Genomic DNA, 23827 nt, shown 5'->3' on the forward strand with positions numbered 1-23827 from the left:
TTCCGTTATGTTAATGCTGTTATCAATTTTTGGTTTAATATCTAATTATAAAAGTCTTATTGACCATTCTCAGCAGATACCTGGTCTCGAAAACGACAATATGACAAAGTGCAGACAAGGGAAAAAAGACAAAGAAAATATACAGTTAAAATCTCATAACAGGAAGATTAAAGACAAAATTTGCTTTGTAAGCACTCATACAGCCTTTGGCTCTTTGACGAGCTGAACCAGGGACCAAATCTACTGAATATGAAACTGTACAAAGCAGACAAATGTTCTCATCAGTGCTTATATAAATGCGTGGGAAAGTATAAAGTGTATGGTGCAACTTGTCACATGAATATCGCTATATAATCACTGTGTGAGGGTTGATTTGGTTTGTATGGCGACGGCCTAAAGTTAAATATTAGCAGGCCTCTTCCTGCATGTACACCGTTTTCAGTATTGCCTTTTATTTGATTATCTTTTCCATAATACAAGAAGCCACTGTATGTGGTTTGAATTTTAAATGCAGCCAGCTGTGGATGCAAATGACTTTCTTAAGCAAATGCAGAAGTTGTTCATTTCAAGTCTGTGAGTGATAGACTCGACTGAACAGAGGAAACAACCACTTCTCCTATGAGGATACTCGGTGGTTTGGTTAAAGTGGCACTTCACTGTCTATCAGTCACAGACAGCACAACAGAACGACTGTGGAGATGGCAGAGGAGGAGGTTAACTACGCTTCGGTTGTATTCAAAACAAAGAAAAATTCCCCACGTGAAGGTGAGTTTAGTTTTTTACAGTACATGGATCAGACGTGTGATCATCGTCATACGCAAGTTTTGATTTCTTGCACTGGTATTTTCTTCAGGAATCCTGGATGATAAGTGCAGTTGAAAGTTTTACTGACCAGAATATTAAATCGAATTAATAATAATTTTTAGTGTCCTGGGGGCAGAAATTTGTTATTTACCATGTAGGCAAAAATCAGCAGGTGTATCCAGAGAGAGAATCAGCAGCCTGGCCTTGTGGAAGAACTGCGGGAAGCAATTCACAGACAGATGTTGAATTAACTCGGCTCATTTGCATTAGTGTTTTTAAAATCTCAAAGTTTATTATAGTAGAATGTGAAAACTCATAAAAAATTCAAATCTAGGTGAAACTGTTAGGAAAGATTCTCTGCAGTGAGAAACCGACTTGCAAATGTGAATCTTTTTTGTAATTTTACTGTAATTACTTATTTGAGGAGCATCAGGTTTTAGAGCTCTCCCCTAACGTCCCGAAACAGACTTTCAGGGGAGCTCACATCCTTCTTACAGGAGCCGAGACCCCTTCAACTCCCTCATAATTCAATCCATCAGAACGATCCTCTGTATTAAGTAACTGATTTGGTTCTCTCCAGGTTCTCTGGCTTCCTCCCACAGTCCAACGACATGCAGCATCACAGGTTAATTGGTGACTCTAAACTGTCTGTAGGTGTGAATGTGAGAGTGAGTGGTTGTCTGTCTCTATGTCTCAACGTGGCGATGACCTGGTGACTTGTCCAGGGTGAACGCTCGCTCAGTGTCAGCTGGGATAGGCTCCAGCCCACCGCGACCCGTCAAGGATAAGCGGTTATGGACAACGAACGAATGTTGGAATTTAACTCCTACTTGATAACTCTAATATTGTTCGAGGGTTGTGGTTATATATCAAATTGTTGTAATCTTCTCCTCCTGAACATGTGTTTTCCCCATCACACTGGATGGGAACTAAGAGTCCTTTGTTTGTCCTTTACTTTTTAAGATTCAACCCAGATCACAGCTACCCAAAACCAGTCAGGACAGAGTTTAATTTAATTTAATTTAGTCTTTTGAAAAGTGTTTCCCCATAAAGGTAGGATTTCCCCTTTTATATTCAACTAACTGGGAAGCAATTTCACTTATCTTGGGTTTAATAGCTGATAGTTTCATTGAGGCTCTAAAGAATCAGGCAAGAATGTTTTGTTAATTTGACACAGTATAATATTCATGAATATGTTTTCAAAGATGTATAATCACTTGAAAATAAGAAATTGTTGTGTTTTCGTTGCCTTAGAATGAGACATTTTTATCTACAGTTCACGCCGGTCCTCTTGCACAGAGTGCACCGTGTTGTTCCGCCTTGTTTATACATTAGTCCAGCACACACAAACCAAACAATAGCTCAAGATATGGCCTTTTGTGCAAGTTTCACAACCAGTTTAAGTTCCTCTACACATTTGGAAGTGGACAGTGACATGAGGTGTTGGTAATATGGAAGCTCACTGCTAGATGCCACTAAATCCCACACACTGGTCCTTTAAAACCTCTTGTGATTTCAGCATTAAACTGTAATTAACCATGAGAATGTCTTTCAACTTTTTTAGATAAGAAGGAAGAGGAAACTGTGTACGACAATGTGAAGGTACGACAAACTGGTGACACAAATGGTAAGTTGCAAAACATGTAAAAAACATTACAGAATTACTGAAACTTGGAAAATTTCTAGTAATATTCCTCATGCTGCTAGAACTACTACCACTTCTTTAACATTTATTACTACCATTTAAAGTGAAATAATTTACAAATCATAAGGAGTACGACTCAGCTTGTACTCAGCATTTGTACTGAAAAGATTGTATGTTTGAAGGATGCCCTTTTCATTTGATGAACTCAGACTGCAGCAGTATTATATTTATATTTGTTGTTTAGTTTCAGCAGGAATCTTGACAGACAAGAAGGAAAATAACAAAAATCGCCCCTGTCAGCAGTTGGCTTGTTGTTTGGGGATTCTCTGTGTCATTTTGCTGTTGGCCGTCATAGTAGCCTGTGTCTACCGTAAGTACTGTCCCAGCTGTTTAAGGTGATGTCACATATTTTCTTAAGTTGGAACCAACACTTGGGTCTCAGTTAGAAAATACTGAGAGAGAAATTATTTGTTTTAGTCTTTTCATTCAAGTTGTTGATCTCATTTAATTTACAGCTACAGTTGGTACCTTCTATAAACTAAGTTCTTCCTGGCAGTACTCCCCGAGACAGATATGTGAAAAAAAAATCTGGTTCCTCTGGCCACTCCCAGTGTTTCTAAGGTTTGCAAGAATCCACTGCACCTGAATGAAAACAACCAATCAGAGCCAGCTTCCGATCCAAAACGTCACCTCTGAAAGAAGTGTAATTTTTTTTTATTATTTATGTGCCCTCATTTTATTCCAGCTCAGTGTGAGAGACGTTACTCCTGTCTCTCCTCTGCGGTGTGTTAACAGCCTGCACACACTAAGGACAATATAAAGACAATACACTGATAATGACATATGAAGACATAATCTTAGATTTTCTGTATCGTTGTATTATGTGTGATGCTGGCACAGTGGATTCTTGCAAGTGCTATTAGGGAGCCAGATGAACCGGAATTTTCCATATGTGTCTCGTGTATTATTATCAGGATTTAGTGACAGTTTCAGTAAATACGACAAATTGCATTTTTTATAGAAGTTACCAACTGCAGCTTTAAGAAACACAATGAGAGCCTACAGAATTACCTTTCAAATGCGACAAAATGACAAAAATAAAATGGACAAGACAAAAATTCCATTACTAATAGATCTTACGAAGTTCATTTTTGTGTTGCAGTTACTACAATAAGTCATGAGAGTGAGCAAAACCAGTTCAAAGAAAACCAAACTTTATTGGCTGTCAATCACAATCTGACAAACCTCAACCACAAACTCCGCTCAGAAAATGAAAAACTGAGGAGGGATCGCAGCAATCTGACAGTTCAGTTCGGCAACCTGACCCAGGACTATCGTGTCCTAGAAAGCAAGATCGCAAACGTGATTGAAGACAACAAGAACCTGCAAACACGAAACCAGGAGCTGGAGACACAGAAGAACAACTTAACAGAGAAAATACAAGACATGGAGACCAAGCAGAATGAGCTCAACGTCAGTCGAGCTCAGTGGAGCATCGATGCCTACTGCCGCAAAGAAAATGACAGTATGTTCAGAATCAAAGGATTAATTCCAAAAATAACATATCAATAATATCACAATGCAGTAACACTGTTTATTGGTTGGTCTCTGTTGTTTCAGAAAGACAGTGTGAACCTTGTCAGAAAGGCTGGTCACACTATGAGTCCAGCTGCTTTGCGATTAATGACGCTGAGTCTGCTGATTGGAAAACCTGGGATGAAGCTCAAGAAGACTGCAGAGGAAAGATTTCAGATTTGGCTGTTATAGTTGATCCAAAGGAGAAGGTAATTTAAAAACTGGGAATTCTTCAGTGAATGAAATAAAAAATAGCTGCTTTCTAAAAGTCTGAACACATTCTGAGTCTGTAGGACACAATGTCTTTATTTAAGTTTACTGTTTAAATATATGAAAAATGTCTCTCTGTTGTCAGAACTACATCAGTGCTAGCAGTTGGAGGAGTTCAGGAACTGACGGATACTGGATTGGACTGAAAGCTGAAGACAGGAAATGGAAGTGGGTGGATGGAAGTGATCTGACTGACACGTAAGAGACACATTTCTAAAGATTTAGAATCATAAAATCTATCAGCTTTGATCTGAACATCATGTTCTTCTCTCAGCTCCTGGTTGGAAGATCCTCCTACTGACGGTCACTGTGCAATTTCTGTCCAGAACCAAGGATGGAAATCAGTGAACTGTACTGCCAAAAACATGTGGATCTGTGGAAAGAAGGCTGTATCTGTTTAAACTCTGCAGTCAAACTTGAGAAAGTTATTGGATACACAGATTAATTACATGTAAAATAATAACAGGCTTATAAATATCAAGCTATCAAGATTTCTACTATTTCTAAGCATTTTCTGTGTGTTTGTCAGCGAAAGACAGAATCATGTAATGTGTAAATGCAAATACATATTGGATTAAAAGTTACTGGAAGTCTGACTACTCATGACACCCACAACATTAATAACTTTGGATGTGCTTTTTTGAAAAAGAAAAAAGAGAAAAGGGAGGTAAAAAGAAGAAAGTTTTTTTTCTATTTTCTCTGGGATGTTGTGGCTACACTTTGTATTGTCTTATTGTCAAGTAACATTTTAGATTGTTGCTGCTGATTGTCCAGAAGGGTCGCTGCACCACTTGTTCTCAACAATAATCCCACAGCTGTTTTCTTTAGCAAATGTATTGTGATGTAAAGAATATTAATATGTAAAGGTGACAGCTGATTGTTATTAGTGTTGAACAGATTCCTGTTTCAGTTCATTATATTTAATAAAAAATGTTGACAAACATTCTTCTTATTGTTTCTCATACATGCTGCTCATTGAAAATATTAGGAAGCTTTCAACAAATGAGAAAGAACAACACCTCCAATCTGAAGCTCACAGATTAGTTACGCACATGAGCAACATCAGCATCTGCGCCAAAGCTCCAGTTAAGTTAATCATTAGGGAAGTGTGATACTGTGTGTTTACAAAGAGGAATTTCATGCTTATCTTTGTGGTATCTTTTTCTTATTTTGTCAAAAAGAACTGAAAGAAAGTTTTGAAATATCAATCATTGTTGTATATTTTATCAGAGCTTACGTTTGTGACACATGATTAGATCTTTCTGTCAGAAAAAGAAACACTAAACAGTTCCCTGTCTGCAGCCTCACTAAATAAAGCTAAAAGGATGAGAGTTTTCTTAAGTGATCAAGCACATACATGTCTTTATAACCTAGACGCCACATGAGACTGAAGATCCTGCATCAGCAGCAGCTACAGTTTAGGAAGTTTTGACAGTCCATACATTTCTTTATAATATCAGGGAGCAAAAAAATAGTACTTTTAAAGTTAACATACTCATGAAGCACTGTACAGTAGAACAACACTAAACTGCAAATGATCAAATTAATGGAGAATAAAGTATAAGTATTTTTTCTCACTCAACACGATAAGAGACATTTTGACAAAAAGCATGAAATTCTGTTTAAGTTTTTTTCTTATTTAGGATTTGGCCTCCACAGTTACATAAGAGAGACTCAAGCAAAGCCTCCAGCAAAATCCTGGAGGAGAAACCACCGAGCCACAGATGTAGACTATGACACACATCTTAGTTGACAATTACAGAACGTAAGAATAACTTTAGACCTTCAACAATGATGAAGAAAAGTTAAAATGTTAGTAATATGACACACTGGAGGCCAGTGCAGAAACCTGACAAATAATGTGATGAGATCACTTCATCTCGTTTCTTTTTCCAATTACACATCTAAGTTTTTAACATCCAGTTGTTGAAAGTAAACAGCACAACAGTAAACAGAACAACAGCCTATCACAGGGTGATCTGACACTGAAATTCACACTGAAAATCACCAAAGTACTCTTCTATTCAGATGTAATAAAAACGACTGTAAAGAAAGACAGTATTCAGATGAGTTCATGATCATATGGTGTTCAATGCTCGTCACAGAACTGCTTTGTTAGTGTTAAACAGGAAGCAAACATTTTCCTGTAACTGCAGGGTATTTATGTACACAAAAGTCACTTGAGTTGTTATACGTTGAAGAAGAGGCTGATAGTGACTGTTCATCTACATTTCGGTTGTGAAGATCAAGAGCTGTCTGCCAAATCACACACAGACAATTCCTCTGAATTAATGTCAGATATTCTCACCAGTGCTCCACTGCATGTTTGGAAACTGCATTTAGTAATGTTAGTTAATGATTAAACCAAATAATGCAAAGTGTGAACTCCTAATAATTCCATTTAACCTTATCAACATGCCTCATCATACTGGGCTCAACATGCAGTATCTAAAGGAAAACAATTTACACACAGACATTTTAAGTCTCATATATTTTTTTAAGCCTTGCAGTTTAAGAATTGGTGATTCCAGGGACGTCTCCATCTAGTGGGCTTCTCAACTGCAATTAAAGCTACAAAAGTATCATAACTTATAGCAGTGTAAATAGTATAATTAACAGTGCTGTGACATTGTGTTTATGCATATATTCTGTCAGTAAAACATTTTGTGTATTAGTTTCAAGGAAGCCTAAAAATTGTGACCAGACTGATCTGAAGCCCATAAAATCTGTCATGATAACAAATATTTACTAAGCTGCCTTTGAGAAAGAGCTGTTGTTCTGTGATTGAGCCTTTTAAGTAAAACATTTTAAACCTTCCTCTACCTCTGACGAAGCGGTATGACACTAACTATATGAGAGCTGTCGTGAGGTTCTGCTTTTTTTCCCCCTACAGATCATCACTGTGAAGGACACTGAAGGACGTCACCATTTAACAAGCAGGAAAAAGTAAACTGAGCAGGTCACTATCGTGAAATAAAGCCATAAGCGGGATAATGTACAGCAAGCAGGTTGCATCAGGGTCCTGCATCATTCTGTTGGGATTTGTTTCATGATTTATTACATGATTATGTACTAGAAAGAATTGATTATTTGACACAAAATATTAATTTTAAAATAATTTCAGTAATTTAATGTGTCCATCTCAAATACCATTGTGACATGAATACTGGATGCTCTTGAAGCTTCATTTGTACACATGAACATGTTACTCAGAATCCAACTCAGAGCCAGAGGACAGAGACGTTGGGTTGTTGTAACTGTAGTGAGTAGTAACTGGACTGACAGAGTCAATAAAGTTATGTTTAAAACAACCGGTCCCCTTATCACTTGCATTGCTAATGCTAATGAGCTAAAGTTTCTATAGCATTAGGGGACATATGGGTTCAGTTCGTCATTGAGCAACGATTTCAGATCTGCCCAAAAAATCCTGAACACAGTAATGATGAAAACCAGTTTTAACAGTTTAACTCTTAATACCATGTATAAAAGTTCAAAAACAACTTGCATGTACTTTGAGTATAAAAATATTGGCAGGAGCTTTCTGAAACACACAACCAGAGCAGAACAATGTTCACTAGTTGAACTGTAACCAGCAGCAAATAGATCTCATTATCCCCAGCTGTGTAATACTACAGTTCATCTACAAAGTAGTGTCTGCTGTGCTGTTAATCTAACCAAACTGAAAATGAAATATTGTCAGCATATGTCACATTTTCGGAGTTTATTATATAAGCTCTTTAGTAGCTTAATAGTTCAGGTATAAAAGCAGGAGAGGTAATACAAAAGAAACTACCAAGTTCAGGAAAGTGAGTTTGTATATTTTACTTCCTCTTTGAAAGCATCTGACCTTAAAATACCTACAACTCAGATGCAGTTGCATACAAATAACAAAGCAGAAATCAGGACAGGCAGGGTGACCAAAAAAATTTAAATTCATGTTCTAGTAGCTTTACATTCAAGCTGGAAATTCATCCTGCATGTTTGGGACATTTAATCATAATGAAAGAGTTCATTAAGGGGGAAATTCACCACATAAGTGTGTGCTAAATTTAGAATATTTTGACAGCAGTCAGCCACTTCTGACATGAAACTGCCATTATATGAACCAAATTTTGCTCTCTGCAAACCAATCAACCAAACTTCATGGGGAAATCAGCCATGTTACCTTGCAGAACATGGAAGTTGTTGGTCTACTGTTGCCTCGAACAGTTGTTTTCTTTGTGTTATTGTGTAACTTAAGTGTTTTAAACAGTTAAGGCCCCAACACATGATCAGTGGTAAAAATGCTTTGCACTAGCTGTCCCATTGTTTTCCTAAGGAGAGAGAGGAGGTGCCCAACTAAGCGGCACCACTACCCTTGGTGTGACACGCGGCTCGGATCTGCCTCTGACTTTGTGAACCATATAGTTTATGAACTCAGTTAAATCCAGAGCTAAAGGTAGCTCAGCTGTTTGTATTCCAGGCAGACAGGAAGTAGTGGTTGTAGCGCTGTGCTTTGCCTCTCTGCTCCTTATTTCACGGTGAATCTGGGACAAATTTCTTATCATGTGAAGGCCTGTTTAGTTCGGATTCACCAAAGTCACACAATATCAAAAACTGACTAAAAAAATCGAAGCAGTGGGTTACGAGCAACTCCTGTGTTCTGCAAGGTAAAAATATGTATTTGGAGTCTGGTTGGTTTGCGAGAGTGATTTTTGGCTTGTAACACCACTTTCCCATCGGAATAAGATATGTGGTAAAACAATGAAAATATTCTAAATATAGTATACACTTACACACATATTGGTATTTTTGGGTGGACCTTTTTAAGTAGCTAAAATACCTTTTGTTGCTGACCCTTTGTTAGCTTCTGTTCTGGTGCCCCTACTTCTGACAATACATTGACCTCACATGAAATAATGCGAACTATCCCTTTAACACCAGCTGCGTCATCGTGCCAATGCTGCTGGTGCCGGAAGAACAACTGATCTTGCACAATATAGCATCAACTGCTGAGTTTATTGCTTCAATTAACTACATTTACCATCAACACTGACTAGAGATCCACAAAAAACGCTTAGTTCAGGTTTATTTTGCTTCGTTCAGGTTTGGTTTGTTCAGATTTAAAGTCCTAAATGTGAAACACACATAGAACATTGGGACCTTAAATGACATTAATATTAGCACTAATGACTACAAAGACATTTCATAGTGGAGCAGACTCAAAGTAAGTGTGAGAATGTGTGAGTGTGTTTGTGTAACAAGTGTCTAAAACACAGCATCGCCTGTGTGAGTGTCAATTTGGTTATTGTGGAGAGAGCATGAATTGTGTTTCTTGGCACTATACAAACCAAACATCCAACATGCTGTAAAACAGGCCACAGGTGGGAGTCGAACTCACGGCTGCTGCAGAGGACTCACAGCCTCATCGTACGGGGAGCAGACTATACCACGCCGCCCCATGATTTTTATTTGCTCATATTTCCATACTATAAGAACACACTCTGTGCAGTTTGAATTTCACACCCATGCAAATGATTTTCTCAAGAAAAAGCAGAAGTTGTTCATTTCAAGGCCAAGAGTCAGACTCAGCTCAACAGAGGAAACAACCACTTCTCTTATGAGGATGCTTAGTGGTTTATTACAGTGGCAATTCTGTCTACAAGTCACTGAGAACTCAACAGAACTGCAGCCATGGCAGAGGAGGACGAGATTAACTACGCTTCAGTTGTATTCAAAGATAAAAAAAAAATCTGGCATGAGGGTAAGTTTAGTTTTTTAAATACATTACATCAGGAAAGCTTATGTAATTGGTATGGATCCAATTTTTGATTATTATATGTGTGGATTATTATAATCAGGGAGCCAAAAGTTGTATTTACAACCACAAAAAACCAAGCAGGAACCAAAGTTTATGACACGTTCTGTCTGTCTATCATGCCATGTCAGAACCACAGACAGTAACAAACAGCACACATAGCATTGTGTTAATTAGTGAATATATATGTTCTTAATCAGAAATTATGATATAAGGAGCAAATAAATGCACAAATAAATATGCACAGGCATATTTTTACTATTTATTTCAGGAACACCAGGTTTTAGAGCTCTCCCCGAATGTCCCAAACTAGGCTTTCAGGGGCGCTCATGTCCTTTTTGAATCCTTTTACAAACTGTAATCCACTGGAATGACCAATTTTACTTATGTTTAATTGCAGTTATTATTTCTTAAACTCAGATTATATGTTTAAAAAGGTAAAAAGATTATGTAATGATTCTACTCTCAAATGTTAACTCTAATATTACTTTCTATGAGGGCTGAAGTTATACATCAAATTATCTGCTGCTCTAAAACATGAACTTGTTTGGTATTACCCATTTTTGTAACCCCCAATGGAGATTCCACCCAGACCACAGCTACCAGATACCGGTCAGGAAACTGAAATAGTTTCTTGTGGTGTTTCCCAATAAAGGCAGAATTTCCCCTTTTATATGGTCTGTTAACTGTGACAGAATTTCATTATCTTTGGTTATAGCTGATAGTTTTGATAACCTGTGAGGCTTTAAAGAATCAGGCAGGAATAATTCACTGATTTGAAATAATGGAATAATCCTTTAAATGTTCAGTGTGTAAGATTTACAGGAATTTATTGGCAGAAATGGTAAAATATCAACATGTTTTTATGAGTGTACAATCAGCTGAAAATAAGAAATCATCGTTTTTGTTACCTTAGAATGAGCAGTTTACATCTACAGAGGAAGCAGGTCCTCTTCCATGGAATCTGCCGTCGTTCCACCATGTTTCGACGGTAACCCAACACCAGCAAAATAAAAGTCTCCAGATTTGGCCTTTTGCATTTTGCGCATGTTTCGTGACCATCGTAGTTTCTTCTACCTGTTTGGAAAAGGAGAGTGACATGAGGTGTTGGTAATACGCAAACTCTACTCTAAATGTCATTAACCGAGAGATTATGTCTCCACTTTTTAGATAAAAAGGAAGAGGAAACTGTGTATGCTGAAGTGAAGGTGCAAGGTGAAACACCCGGACAAACTGGTGACACATATGGTAAGTTGTGGAAAAAAAAAAAAAAAAAAAAAAAACATATACACAACATTCAGGTATTACTGAAAGTGGGAACATTTCTAGTACCACTACTAGTGCTGCTACAACTACAACTTCTTCTTTAAGCTATATCACTAAAGTGAAATGGTTTATAAATCATTAGGAGCAGTACTCAGCCTGTACTCAGGGCATGATATCACATCATACTACAGGGAGTGCAGGATATACACTAGTGTTTTTGGAGTTTAACTCACATTAGGGAACTTAGGCAACAAATGTAACGGCTACTACTACTACTACTACTACTACAACAAAAATACTACTGTTACTACCACCAATACTTCTGTTACTTCTTAAAATGTTACTACAGCTTTTAAAACAACAGCAAAAGGCATTTCTCTCCCTTTTTCATCTTAAAACATGTCAACTGCTCTTATAAATATTGGGGCTGAACAACATGCAAAATCTTTTAAGATATTACAAATGTGATATGAGTCAATATTTTAGTGAGAGTGAGTGCTGTGACACATTTTACTTTTAGCAAAAATCTACAGCTTCTGTGATTTGGATTTTGAAATTGTGGTTTTGCTAATATTTTGATTAAACTGCTCAGCCCTAATAAATCAATGTGTATACTGCCCCATTAAGAGATCCATTTCTAATGTGCGACCCATGAAAGATGGAGGACAAAATCTGCAGCCCTCATTGTGTGCAAAAAACTATTGTAAAGTTTATCTGAAGCTAATGTGAGGCTTTAGTAGTCTGAGTCGGTAAAATCAAGCAGATACATTTCCTGTCTTTTACTCACTACTGTCTCTGTCTCTGTCTGTTTCCTTGTTGAGCAGTCAAGCAGAGACAGTAACAATGACAGATTTTTGTATTAAACAGACTGGATGTTTGAAGGATGCCTTCTTAATTTGGTTAACTCAAATGTTGATGTATTATATTTATATCTGTGGTTTAATTTCAGCAGCAATCTTGCCAAACAAGAAGGCAAACAAGGAACATCGTCACAATCTGCAGTTGGCTTGTTTTTTGGGGATTCTTTGTGTCACTTTGCTGTTGGGTGTCATAGCAGTCTGTGTCTACTGTAAGTACACAAAACAGGAAGTCCATATATTCACTCAGACCACTTTTTATTGCCACAGTCAAGAGCTAAACTATATTGGCAGTTGATTTTTACCTACTATAAAAAACTGCACCAAACTGTTTTCTAAATCTGTTATGAACAGAAAGTTCATTTCTAGACACAATAATCGAAATTACAGAAAGTACAGCAAATGCGGTTCTTGGTCACATGATTTTTATTTTCAACAATGTGCAATCATTTATTCTGCACTGGAGACCAGTGTAATGCACAGTGCAGAGTCTTTGTGTGTTATTGTTATGATCATAATTTGTGCACAGTTGTTTTATAGATGTGTGGCTATTCACTCCTTTTCAAGTGATGTTTACTAAAAACTACAATTCCCAGCTGTTTACTAATGTCACATATTTTCTTTAGTAAGAACCAACAGACTTGGGGCTCAGGGCTTCAGGGGAAGTTAGAAAATACTGAGAGTGATTAGTACTTATTTGTTTTCGTCTTTTCATAAAAGTTGTTGATCTCATTTATTTACAGCTACAGCTGGTAACTTCTATAAAAAACATATTCTTTTCATATTTGCTGAATCTGTCTCTGCTGACCTTGAGACATACCAAATAGGATTTCAATACCAAAAAAAGACGTTGTTCCCTGCATTCTGGTGCCGTTTTTAAGAATGAAAATTACAAAATAATAAGTACACTGCAATAGCATTTTTGTATTCAATACTTTAAATTCTCAGGAGAGAATACAGAATAATTCTTCACTCTAGTGTGAACTTCCAGAAATCTCTGACACAAACTAATACTGAACAATTTTCTTTCATTTATTTATTTTTTGCCCTCACAAGAAAATTGTTGTTTGAGTGTATAAACAGGGAGAAAAAAGGTTTGGAAATGTGTCAGAAATCGGAGGAAATGCAAAAGAACTGTGATCCCAGGAGGAAATTGGGAGTCTCCTGGGTAAAATCAGGAGGGTTGGCAGATATACCTGGTTGTTCTCAGTGAGAAAGATAGTATGTAGAAAAAGATCAGTGTCCTCTGGTTCCTCATAGTGCTCCTAATCGTATTTGCAAGAATTCACTAATGCAGCAGCTGTTTAGTTGTCTTCTAAATTTCATATTTCTTTTTAAATATATTACACAGTGCTTCATCACTTAAATGTGGGAGGTGGTAAGTTTTTTAATTCCATCCTATATTTCTGGCTATTGTCAAAACCAAAGTCTAACAACTATGTAAAATTTAGAGAATGTTAATATCGCCATCAAAAAAGGAACCGTCATTAATTACTAAGGGCCGCTGTCTGACATCGTCAGTCCAATAATTCATGCAGTTGCTGTCAGCAGCAGACACAGTGTCTGAAAGGGAACCTCCAACCAACGAAATATCTCCCGAGAAAATCTCACGAGTGACTCGCAAATCTTGATTTTTCTATTTAACACAACCAGCAGAGACTGAGAGTGGCAGACTACAACATGCCACCTCAGTAATGATGGCAGCAAGAGATGGCAGAACACATATCTTAGTGACAGTTTCAGCAAAGAGACAAACAGCAATTTTTATAGAAGTTACCAACTGTAGCTTTAAGAAACACAATGAAAACATAACTTCCAAAAGACTGTAAGTCTTGAAAATAGAACAGACAGGAATTAACCTCCGAAAGTGGGAAAAAAATAAATAAATAAAATGCACAAGACAAAACATATATAACATATTTCTGTCTATTAAGAAGTTCATTTTTGTTTTGCAGTTACTACATTCAGCCACGACAGCGAGCAGAAGCAATTAAAAGAAAACATAACGTCTCTACTGGCTGCCAATCACAACCTAACAAACCGCAACCACAAACTCCGCTTAGAAAATGAAAAACTGAGGCAGGATAAAACCAATCTGACAGTTCAGGTCGGCAACCTGACTCAGGACTATCGTGTCCTAGAAAACAAGATTGCAAATGTGACTGAAGAAAACAAGAACCTGCAAACACAAAACCAGAACCTGACAACACAAAACCAGCAGTTTGAGACACGAAACAAGGACCTGGAGACACGAAACCAGGACCTGGAGAGACAGAAGAACAACTTAACAGAAAAAATACAAGACGTGGAGACCAAGTCAAATGAGCTCAACGTCAGTCGAGCTCAGTGGAGCATTGATGCTTACTGCCGCAAAGAAAATGACAGTATGTTCAGAATCAAAGGATTAATTTCAGAATTAACCAAAATCAATAATATCACAATGTAGTAACACTGTTTATTGGTTGGTCTCTGTTGTTTCAGAAAGACAGTGTGAACCTTGTCAGAAACACTGGTCACACTCTGAGTCCAGCTGCTTTGCGATTAATAACGCTGAGTCTGCTGATTTGAAAACGTGGGATGAAGCTCGAGAAGACTGCAGAGGAAAGATTTCAGATTTGGCTGTTATAGTTGATCCAAAGGAGAAGGTAATTTAAAAACTGGGAATTCTTCAGTCAGTGAAATAAAAAATAACTGCTTTCTATTAGTCTGAACACATTCTGAGTCTGTAGGACACAATGTCTTTATTTAAGTTTACTGTTTAAATATATGAAAAATGTCTCTCTGTTGTCAGAACTACATCAGTGCTAACAGTTGGAGGAGTTCAGGAACCAACGGATACTGGATTGGACTGAAAGCTGAAGACAGGAAATGGACGTGGGTGGATGGAAGTGATCTGACTGAAACGTAAGAGACACATTTCTAAAGATTTAGATTCATAAAATCTATCAGCTTTGATCTGAACATCATGTTCTTCTCTCAGCTCCTGGATGGAAGATGTTCCTACTGACGGTCACTGTGCAATTTCTGTCCAGAACCAAGGATGGAAATCAGTGAACTGTACTGCCAAAAACATGTGGATCTGTGGAAAGAAGGCTGTATCTGTTTAAACTCTGCAGTCAAACTTGAGAAAGTTATTGGATACACAGATTAATTACATGTAAAATAATACCAAGAGGCTTAAATATATAAACCTATCAACATTTCTACTTCACAATTTTCTTTTTTTTTTGTTTTTCAGAAATAATAACATAAAGGGATTTTATGTTTTTTATAGACAAAAGAAACACATTTATTCAAAGGGAAGTATTTTTCAAAGCTGTTTGTTATGTGCTTTTTGTGCTTTGTGCAAGATGCTGCCAGCATTTAGGAATACACAGTGACTGGTCTAAAGGGGCATTAAACTGTTAATTATTAATAATATAAGATGTCATTTCTTCTGCTTTGTATATCAGCAGATTGATGACAGGGACCAACATAAAGGCTCAAAGTTTCTTTATGTCATGTAACGTTTAAAGCTGATTGTCCAGCAGGGGGCGCTGCATCACTTGTTCTCAACAGAATGATCCCAGAGCTGTTTTCTTTAGTGAATGTTTTGTGATGAAAAGAATCTTAATAATGCAGAGGTGACACTTAATTGTTATCAGTGTTAAACAGATTCCTGTTTTAGTTTATTATATTTAATAAAACTATTGACAAACATTCTTGTTATTGTCTTTTTCTCACATGTTGCTCATTAAAAAATATCATCAAGTTTTGAACAAGTGAGAAACAACAACATTATTCAGGATGTTGTCAGAGTCAGATCTGGTATCAGAGTGTCTTGGTGTAAATTATTTTAATGAGGACACAGATAAGATAGATAACATGTTAACTGGCACTATATAAATCAAATTTAACTGTTTTCACTCACATAACGTTTATACACACAGATAAACTCAGCATTTGCATCGTAGCACATCAGAGTAAGGAAGTGGCATATTGTGTGGTTTAGAGAGAATTTTTATATTCATGTTTTGTGTGAATCTTTATCTCTTTTTTTTTCTTTGAGCTGAAAACAAGTTTCGAAATGTCAGTGTGATAAGAGAGAGACTGTTCATTGTTACATGCATTATCATAGCTTACATTTATGATACATGATTTGATCCTTATGATATGAGAAGTAGTGTTGGAGCACAACGTACAGGAACACACACGTGTGAGACAAATATAAGATATGGTCTGTATGTCTATAAGACAAATGCTTCATTTCATAAATAATGAATTATTGAATGCGCTACAACACCACACTATATGTCAGACAGATAGATTTTATATCCTGTATTTCTTGGTTATTTGCTCATTAGATTATTATGTCCACCTGTTGTTGTGGTTCCATCCTCATCTTTATTAATTACACTAAACGATATAATCAACAGACCAAACAATCATTTCACTGCCTGTATGACAAACACACACATCTTTAGAACAAAACACCACAAGGCATCAGAAGCTACAGCTGATGTACAGTTTTGACACTTCATACATTTGTTTATAACCAATGAGCATCTTTAAGATATTTACAAAAAGACCCCAAACTCTGGTACAAACAAAGAGAGACATGCAGGTCACACAATGGAGATCAACGAGGCCTCCACAGGAAACCTTACACTGCCACTGGCTTCACCTCATGTGAAGGTGTTCAAGCTGGTATAAGTGACTTTGTATTATTCAGATGTGTGTATTATCATGTATGTCAGGTCATGAGGATCTGTAAATTTCTGAAGCTGAACCACTAGACACAGGATTAGCTGATAACTTAAAAAAATAAAACAACACTGTCAAAAACCTCAAAGCAGAAGTTCAGTAAAGAGCAGACACCAGCACAAGATACCCTCCTAACACTAATAAGACTTTGCACTGTGAGGCTTTCCTTTAAGACGTCCTACTGACCTGCAAAAGGTTTTCTATAACATTTGTTCAGGGTGACCAGAAAACCACTGGAGGCACTTGTCTACTATATATTTTTGTGTAAAAATCCATCTTAAGCATTTCCATTCTGCTCAGCACACTGGGAATAATGAGTCCTAATTTATTTTTTCTGTGAGAAAACAGAGGAGGAAACTTCCTCTGACTCACTGTTGAAAAGTGGTTGGCTAAAGGGGAAATACAGCAGCTTGCTAAGGTGCTGCAGATGCTTAAAACCTTGAATGAGGAGACCTCCTATAAGCAAAACTTGGCATTATTCACTAACCAAACAAAAACTATCACAACTTCAAAGCAGAACTAAAAACTTTTTTATATATGTATCAAATATAAAATTTCAAATATAAACAACTTTCAGTTTAAACATATAAAGGTTTGTTTGTATTCTTTAGAAAAAATGGAGGAAGAGTAAAGGCTTTCTAAATGAAAAATGCCCCGAGATAACTTCTGTTATTATCTGGTGACAAATGAATAAAAGTGAATTAAAATTTGAAGCTCATAGATCGTTAAAACATATGATGACTCACTTATTACAGAAGTATTTGTTTTATAAAGAGGAATTTCATGTTTATCTTTGTAGAATCTTTATCTTTTTGCTTTGTCAAGAAAAGAACAGGAAGAAAATTTTGAAATGTCGACGTGATAAGAGCAAGATGGTTGATTGTGACATATTTTATCGGAACTGTTTGTCACACATGATTTGATCTTTCTGATATGTGAAGTACTGTTGGAGCAGAACAAAGAAAAACACAACTGTATGAGTGAAAACAAATGTTTCATTTCATAATTAATGAAGCATTAAACCAATGAATCCATGCACTCCAACACCACATCACATATCAGAAATATGTATTTTATATCCTGTAATTAATTTATTCATTAAATTATCTTATGTGCACCTGTTCTTGTGCTGTCATACTCATATTTATTAATCACACTAAACCGTAGTTTCTCAAACTGCGGTCAGTGTACCACTGGTGGTGCACACGGTCCCTCTAGTGGAGGAACATCAGAAAAACTTTTAATACTTTTTGTCTGTGTTTTTGGAGAGCTCAGTTTTTTCAGAGATCAAAAAAGGGAGAGTGGCTGCCTGTCAGCTACAGGATTCACTTCAAATTCATATTATTTATTCACAAAGCATTAAACAGTCTTGTTCCCTCTCATACTGTCATCACTGTTATGTGGACAGGGCTTTCTCTGTTGCTGCACCAAAACTGGGAAAAATCTTTTCACGTTATATAAATAAAGCTGAGTTGAGCTGGGTTGAGTATTTTCAGTTGTGCTGCGGTATAAAAAGATTAACACTAAACAATACAAATCAACAGACCAAACAACCATTTCACTGTCTGCAGACTCACTGAATGAAGCTGTAGGTTGAAGCTTCGATAACAAAACTAGAACACAAATGCCAGACAACCTTTACACAAAAAGAGGCTGAAGATCCTGCAGCAGCTTAGCAGTTTATGAACAGTTATGACAGTTCATACATTTCTTTATAATATCAATCAGCATCCTTACGACGTCTATATAAAAGTTCATGCACAGAGAGAACAAATTACAGAACTCACACACAGAGGAGATCAATTAGACCTCCACAGTTTGACACTATTGTACTAGAATCCTTACACTGCCACTGGCTTCACCTCATGTAAAGGTGTTCAAGCTGGGTGGAGACAAACTAAATACAAAGTGGTGGAAATAACTGTATTACTCAGACATGTATTAACATGTACGTCAGGCCGTGAGAATCTGTAAATTTCTGATGTTAAACCACACGACTTCCCTTCACAGCAACACAGGATTAGCTATTAATTTGGAAACCAACACTGTCACAAACTCAGAGCAGAAGTACAGTAAAGAGACGGACAGCAGCACCAGACACCCTCCTAACACTGGTAAGACTGCATCGTGACACTTTTCTTAAAGCCTTCATAGGACTGACAAGGTTTACTGAACATTTGTTTAGGATGACCAGAAAACTAACAGCTACTTTAAACAATTCAAATGTTTGTGTGTGCATGCAAGACTTGTTTTATATTTATTTTTTTCTGTACCAGTTTGCCTACATGTGTTTTTTGTTTGTTAGTAATGTATGGTGCTTCTGATGATTAACAACACGTGATCACCAAAGGGTTTCAAATGAATTTTAAATTCCATCTTTTGCACCATGATTTTTCCACTGTGCTCAGCACTTTGGGAATAATGAAATTTAATGTAATTTTTCCTCAGAGAAAATTGAGGAAGAACCTGCCTCTTTTAACAGACAGTGGACAGAATGACTGCCAGATCTGGTATGTTGTAAACATCTGTGTCCCCGCCAGAAAAAAACACTTATTAACAACTTATGAAGCAAAAAGCTAATTGTGTATTTCACATTTTGATTTGTCTAATGGGTCTTCAGTCTCACAGAAAGACATTTGATGATGACAGAAAGTGTTGAACAGTCTGTAGTTGAAAAGAGGAAGTACAGCAACTGGGGAAAATGTTGCAGATGGTTCACACCTTAAATGCAGATTCTTATTAAAAACTCACTATTATTCACTAACAAAACCACAACTCTGTCACATCTTCAAAGCACAACTAAAACCTGAACACTTTTCTGTGAAATATGAATTTGGCACAATGTAAACTTTCATATTTCCCATTCAGCCCTCATAAAGGTCTTCCTTATGTTTTTTTTTCCAGAATAAACAGAAAATCAGACTGTGACTGTTTTATATTTCATTACACTTCAGTAACTTTCTAATATATTAAACCCAACAAGGTCCTCATCTTTCTGTGCAGCTGTACCTGGTTGAACTTTGTGTTTTTCAAAATGTCTGATGCTTTGCACAACCACAAGTAATTGGTTTTACATTTTTGTCTTTTACATTTTTTTTGTGTTTGATCTGTGCATCTTTCAGAAGAAATCAAGGAAGAAGCTGACTATGTAAATGCAGACGTACACACTGTGGATAAAACAGGAACCACTTCAGGTGGTGATTAAAAACTATAAAAAATCGTGATTAAAGTTTCACATGTGAATCTTTAAAAGTAAACAGCTCCTGTTGTTCTGTATTTGAAGCGTATTCAGAGTGCTGTTGATTGTGTTAAATCAAGTTGTTCAGGTGCTTCAACTGAATTCTTATTTCTCTCTCAGATCAGAAGTTTTCCTCCGTCACTAAATCTCTTCCACCACTGGCAGTGTGTTGGGTCACACTGATAATAATCATGTCCCTTTGAATCTACTGTGAGTAACTTCTATTTTTGTTTTTTTTTTTCCTCCTTCGTTTGTTGTTGGTCTTTATTTAAAGGACAGTTCATGTGTTTTCAAGTTTGTCTTAAAACAATACTCTGAGGCCCATATGTACCCTGTTCCTGTTCCATGTTTATTTGAAGTTAATGAGGCTTCAGCAGACTCAGTAAGATGAATCAAATGTAAATCATCTAAAGTTACAGCCTTTTTAGTGCAAAACTACCACACGACAACTCACACCTTATCCAACCTTCAAGTTTCGTTTGGGACGTATTTTGCACAAAACAAAGACTGTGGACTTTTTGCCCATCTGTTAAATTGGAACTGTATTCGGAAGTGATCTGTTATTTTTCAGAATCAGAGATGAGGATTAAAACCCGTTTCACTGTTCACAAAATCACCTGACTTCAGTTTCAAGAGATTTGAAACATGAACCTGTCCTTTACTGTCTTTTCTCATCATGGAAGTGTGTTTTCATGAAATTTGTTGTCTATAAACTTTCCTTGAATCAAAGTCTCAAAGCCCAACACCTTCCTGTGTCTCTCACTGTAGTTACCTCTGTCATGTCTGAAAACAACACCAAGCTGATTGCAGAAAATCAGCAGCTGAAGACACTGATGCAGCATCTGAATGAACTTAAAGGTAATAAAACCTTTTTACTGATTATCAATCACAACCTGACAAACCTCAACCACAAAAACACTTCACAACAATCTGACAGTTCAGTTCAGCAACCTGACTCAAGCCTATTGTGTCTTAGAAAGCAACAACACAAATGTGACTGAAGAAAACAAGAACCTGAAAACACAAAACCAGCAGCTCGAGACACAAAACCAGGAGCTGGAGAGACAGAAGAACAACTTAACAGAAAAAATACAAGACATGGAGACCAAGCAGAATGAGCTCAACGTCAGTCGAGCTCAATGGAGCATTGATGCCTACTGCCCCAAAAAACCTTACAGTATGTTCAGAACCAAAGAATTATTTCGAAAAGTGACCAAAAACAATGCTATCACAGTGCAGTAACTGTTTATTCATTGGTCTCTGTTTCAGCCAGACGGTGTGATTCTTGTCAGGATGGCTGGTCACATTCTCAGTCCAGCTGCTATGCGATTAATGACGCTCGGCCTTCTGATCGAAAAACCTGGGATGAAGCTCGAGCACATTGCAAAGGAAGGATTTCAGATTTGGCTGTTATAGATAGTCAAGAGGAGAAGGTGATGAAAAGTTATAGTTATTTTCTAGTCTGAACACATTCTGACTCTGTGGGGCATGATGTGTTTATTTAAGTGTATTGTTTAAATATATGAATGAAAAATGTCTCTCTGTTGTCAGACATTCATCAGTAATAACAGCTGGCGGAGGTCAGGAACCAACGGATACTGGATTGGACTGAGAGTTGAAGACAGGAAATGGAAGTGGGTGGATGGAAGTGATCTGACTGAAACGTAAGAGACACGTTTCTAAAGATTCAGAATCATAAAATCTATCAGCTTTGATCTAAACATCATGTTCTTCTCTCAGCTCCTGGATACAACGACATCCTCCTACTGACGGTCACTGTGCAATTTCTGTCCAGTACGAAGAATGGAAATCAGTGAACTGTGGTGACAGAAAAATGTGGATCTGTGAAAAGGCGGCTGTATCCGTTTAAACTCTGCAGTCAAACTCGAGAAAATTACTGCATACTCTGTACAAATTAATTACATGTAAGATAATATCAACAGATAATATGAACATCAAAATATCAAGTTTTCTACTTCACAGTTTTCATTTTTTAAATATGTAAAGGCATTTGTTTTTACAGACAAAGGTACTCACTTTAAAAAGCTGTTTGTTATGTGCTTTGTGTGCTTCATGTGTTTGTGTCACTGAAAAACCCAGACACTCAGATATATGTGCAATTAGATATTAGGTTAAAGATGCACTCAGTCTGACGAGACGCCACCAGCATTTAGGAATACACAGTGACTGGTCTAAAGGGGCATTAAACTGTTAATTATTAATAATAAAGGATGTTATTTCTGCTGCTGTGTATATCAGCTGATTATGACAGGGACCAACATAAAGGCTCAAAGTTTCTTTATATCATGTAACTTTTAAACCCGATTGTCCAGCAGGGGGCGCTGCATCATTTGTTCTCAACAATAATCCCACAGCTGTTTTCTTTAGCAAATGTACTGTGATGTAAAAAATATTAATATGTAAAGGTGACAGCTGATTGTTATTAATGTTAAACAGATTCCTGTTTCAGTTCATTATATTTAATAAAAAATGCTGACAAACATTCTTCTTATTGATTTTTTCATACATGCTGCTCATTGAAAATATTAGGAAGCTTTCAACAAATGAGAAAGAACAACACCTCCAATCTGAAGCTCACAGATCAGTTACACACATGAGCAACATCAGCATCTGCGTCAAAGCTCCAGTTAAGTTAATCATTAGGGAAGTGTGATACTGTGTGTTTACAAAGAGGAATTTCATGCTTATCTTTGTGGTATCTTTTTCTTTCTTTTTTTTGTTTTGTCAAAAAGAACTGAAAGAAACTTACAAACAGACAGTTCATTCATTGTTATATATTTTATCAGAGCTTACATTTGTGACACATGATTCGATCTTTCTGACAGGAAAAGAAGTGTTTGAGCACAACAGGAACACAACTATATGAACCAAGACAAATGTTTCATTTCAGTATTAATTCATTATTAAATCAATGAAACATCACATATCAGAAAGATATATTTTACATCCCTAATTTCTTAGCCATTATTGATTATTTTATGTGCATCTGTTGTTGTGGTGCCATCCTGGTCTTTATTAATTACACTAAACAAACACTAAAGAGTTCCCTGTCTGCAGCCTCACTGAATAAAGCTAAAGAGAGTTGACGGTTGATGAGGATTTTCTAAAGCGATGAAGCAGACACACCTGCTGAATGTAGGATCTTCAGTCTCCTGTGGTGTTCAGTATAAACAGTTTTGACAATTCATACACTTCTTTATAATGACAATCAGCAAAAAAGACACTCATAAAACACTCTACTGTAGAACAACACTAAAGTGTAAATGGTAAAATCAATGGAGAATAATGAATAACTATCGTTTCTCACTGCATGTGAATGTAACACAAAAAGAGACATTTTTGGACAAAAACTATGAAATTCTTTTTAAGTTTTGTCTTATTTAGGATTTGTCATCCACAGCTACACAAGGTGAAACCGCTCCTGGTGAAACAGCATTTGACAAAATGGACAAATAGTTTAAAAAATGCACCTAATTTAATACTGTGCACTTCATGCATGTGTGTGTGTGTTTTGGGACTGTGTATGTATGTACAAAAATCACAACAGAGTGAACAGAATGTAATTTCCCCTTGGTGGTTAATAAATCATGCCGCCTTCCTTCTTTTTCTTC

At 36.7% G+C, this 23827-nt stretch overlaps 3 protein-coding genes across 3 annotated transcripts; all 3 read left to right on the forward strand.

Annotated features, from left to right (window-relative positions):
- Positions 1 to 505: 505 nt before the first annotated feature.
- Positions 506 to 5014, forward strand: LOC146322109 (uncharacterized). The gene is made up of 7 exons (XM_084725770.1): positions 506 to 765; positions 2369 to 2431; positions 2694 to 2819; positions 3612 to 3974; positions 4070 to 4233; positions 4380 to 4492; positions 4569 to 5014. The coding sequence occupies exons 1-7, from the start codon at positions 699 to 701 to the stop codon at positions 4693 to 4695; spliced, it is 1023 nt and encodes a 340-aa protein (XP_084581896.1). The 5' UTR covers positions 506 to 698; the 3' UTR covers positions 4696 to 5014.
- A 5500-nt stretch (positions 5015 to 10514) lies between these two features.
- Positions 10515 to 15246, forward strand: LOC146322110 (uncharacterized). The gene is made up of 5 exons (XM_084727509.1): positions 10515 to 11339; positions 12307 to 12426; positions 14170 to 14598; positions 14696 to 14859; positions 15006 to 15246. The coding sequence occupies exons 1-5, from the start codon at positions 11225 to 11227 to the stop codon at positions 15120 to 15122; spliced, it is 945 nt and encodes a 314-aa protein (XP_084583635.1). The 5' UTR covers positions 10515 to 11224; the 3' UTR covers positions 15123 to 15246.
- Positions 15247 to 21174: 5928 nt separating this feature from the next.
- On the forward strand, positions 21175 to 22441 carry LOC146322111 (snaclec A8-like). The gene is made up of 4 exons (XM_084727508.1): positions 21175 to 21372; positions 21465 to 21628; positions 21747 to 21859; positions 21936 to 22441. Exons 1-4 carry the CDS (start codon positions 21294 to 21296, stop codon positions 22063 to 22065), a joined length of 486 nt encoding a protein of 161 aa, XP_084583634.1. The 5' UTR covers positions 21175 to 21293; the 3' UTR covers positions 22066 to 22441.
- The last annotated feature ends 1386 nt before the right edge of the window (positions 22442 to 23827 follow it).

This window comes from Lutjanus erythropterus, chromosome 9 (assembly GCF_056507025.1).
Source record: "Lutjanus erythropterus isolate fLutEry1 chromosome 9, fLutEry1.hap2, whole genome shotgun sequence".
Classification (NCBI taxonomy): Eukaryota; Metazoa; Chordata; class Actinopteri; order Lutjaniformes; family Lutjanidae; genus Lutjanus; species Lutjanus erythropterus.

Bases quoted from the DNA above. Each gene is read 5' to 3' on its own strand.
- LOC146322111 (XM_084727508.1), top strand. From the start codon at position 21,294: ATGGAGACCAAGCAGAATGAGCTCAACGTCAGTCGAGCTCAATGGAGC. The intron at 21,373-21,464 runs GTATGTTCAGAA...TCTCTGTTTCAG, and splicing joins CTGCCCCAAAAAACCTTACA to CCAGACGGTGTGATTCTTGT. The intron at 21,860-21,935 runs GTAAGAGACACG...TTCTTCTCTCAG, and splicing joins GGAAGTGATCTGACTGAAAC to CTCCTGGATACAACGACATC.
- LOC146322109 (XM_084725770.1), top strand. From the start codon at position 699: ATGGCAGAGGAGGAGGTTAACTACGCTTCGGTTGTATTCAAAACAAAG. The intron at 3,975-4,069 runs GTATGTTCAGAA...CTGTTGTTTCAG, and splicing joins CTGCCGCAAAGAAAATGACA to AAAGACAGTGTGAACCTTGT. The intron at 4,234-4,379 runs GTAATTTAAAAA...CTCTGTTGTCAG, and splicing joins TAGTTGATCCAAAGGAGAAG to AACTACATCAGTGCTAGCAG.
- LOC146322110 (XM_084727509.1), top strand. From the start codon at position 11,225: ATGTCATTAACCGAGAGATTATGTCTCCACTTTTTAGATAAAAAGGAA. The intron at 11,340-12,306 runs GTAAGTTGTGGA...GTTTAATTTCAG, and splicing joins ACAAACTGGTGACACATATG to CAGCAATCTTGCCAAACAAG. The intron at 14,860-15,005 runs GTAATTTAAAAA...CTCTGTTGTCAG, and splicing joins TAGTTGATCCAAAGGAGAAG to AACTACATCAGTGCTAACAG.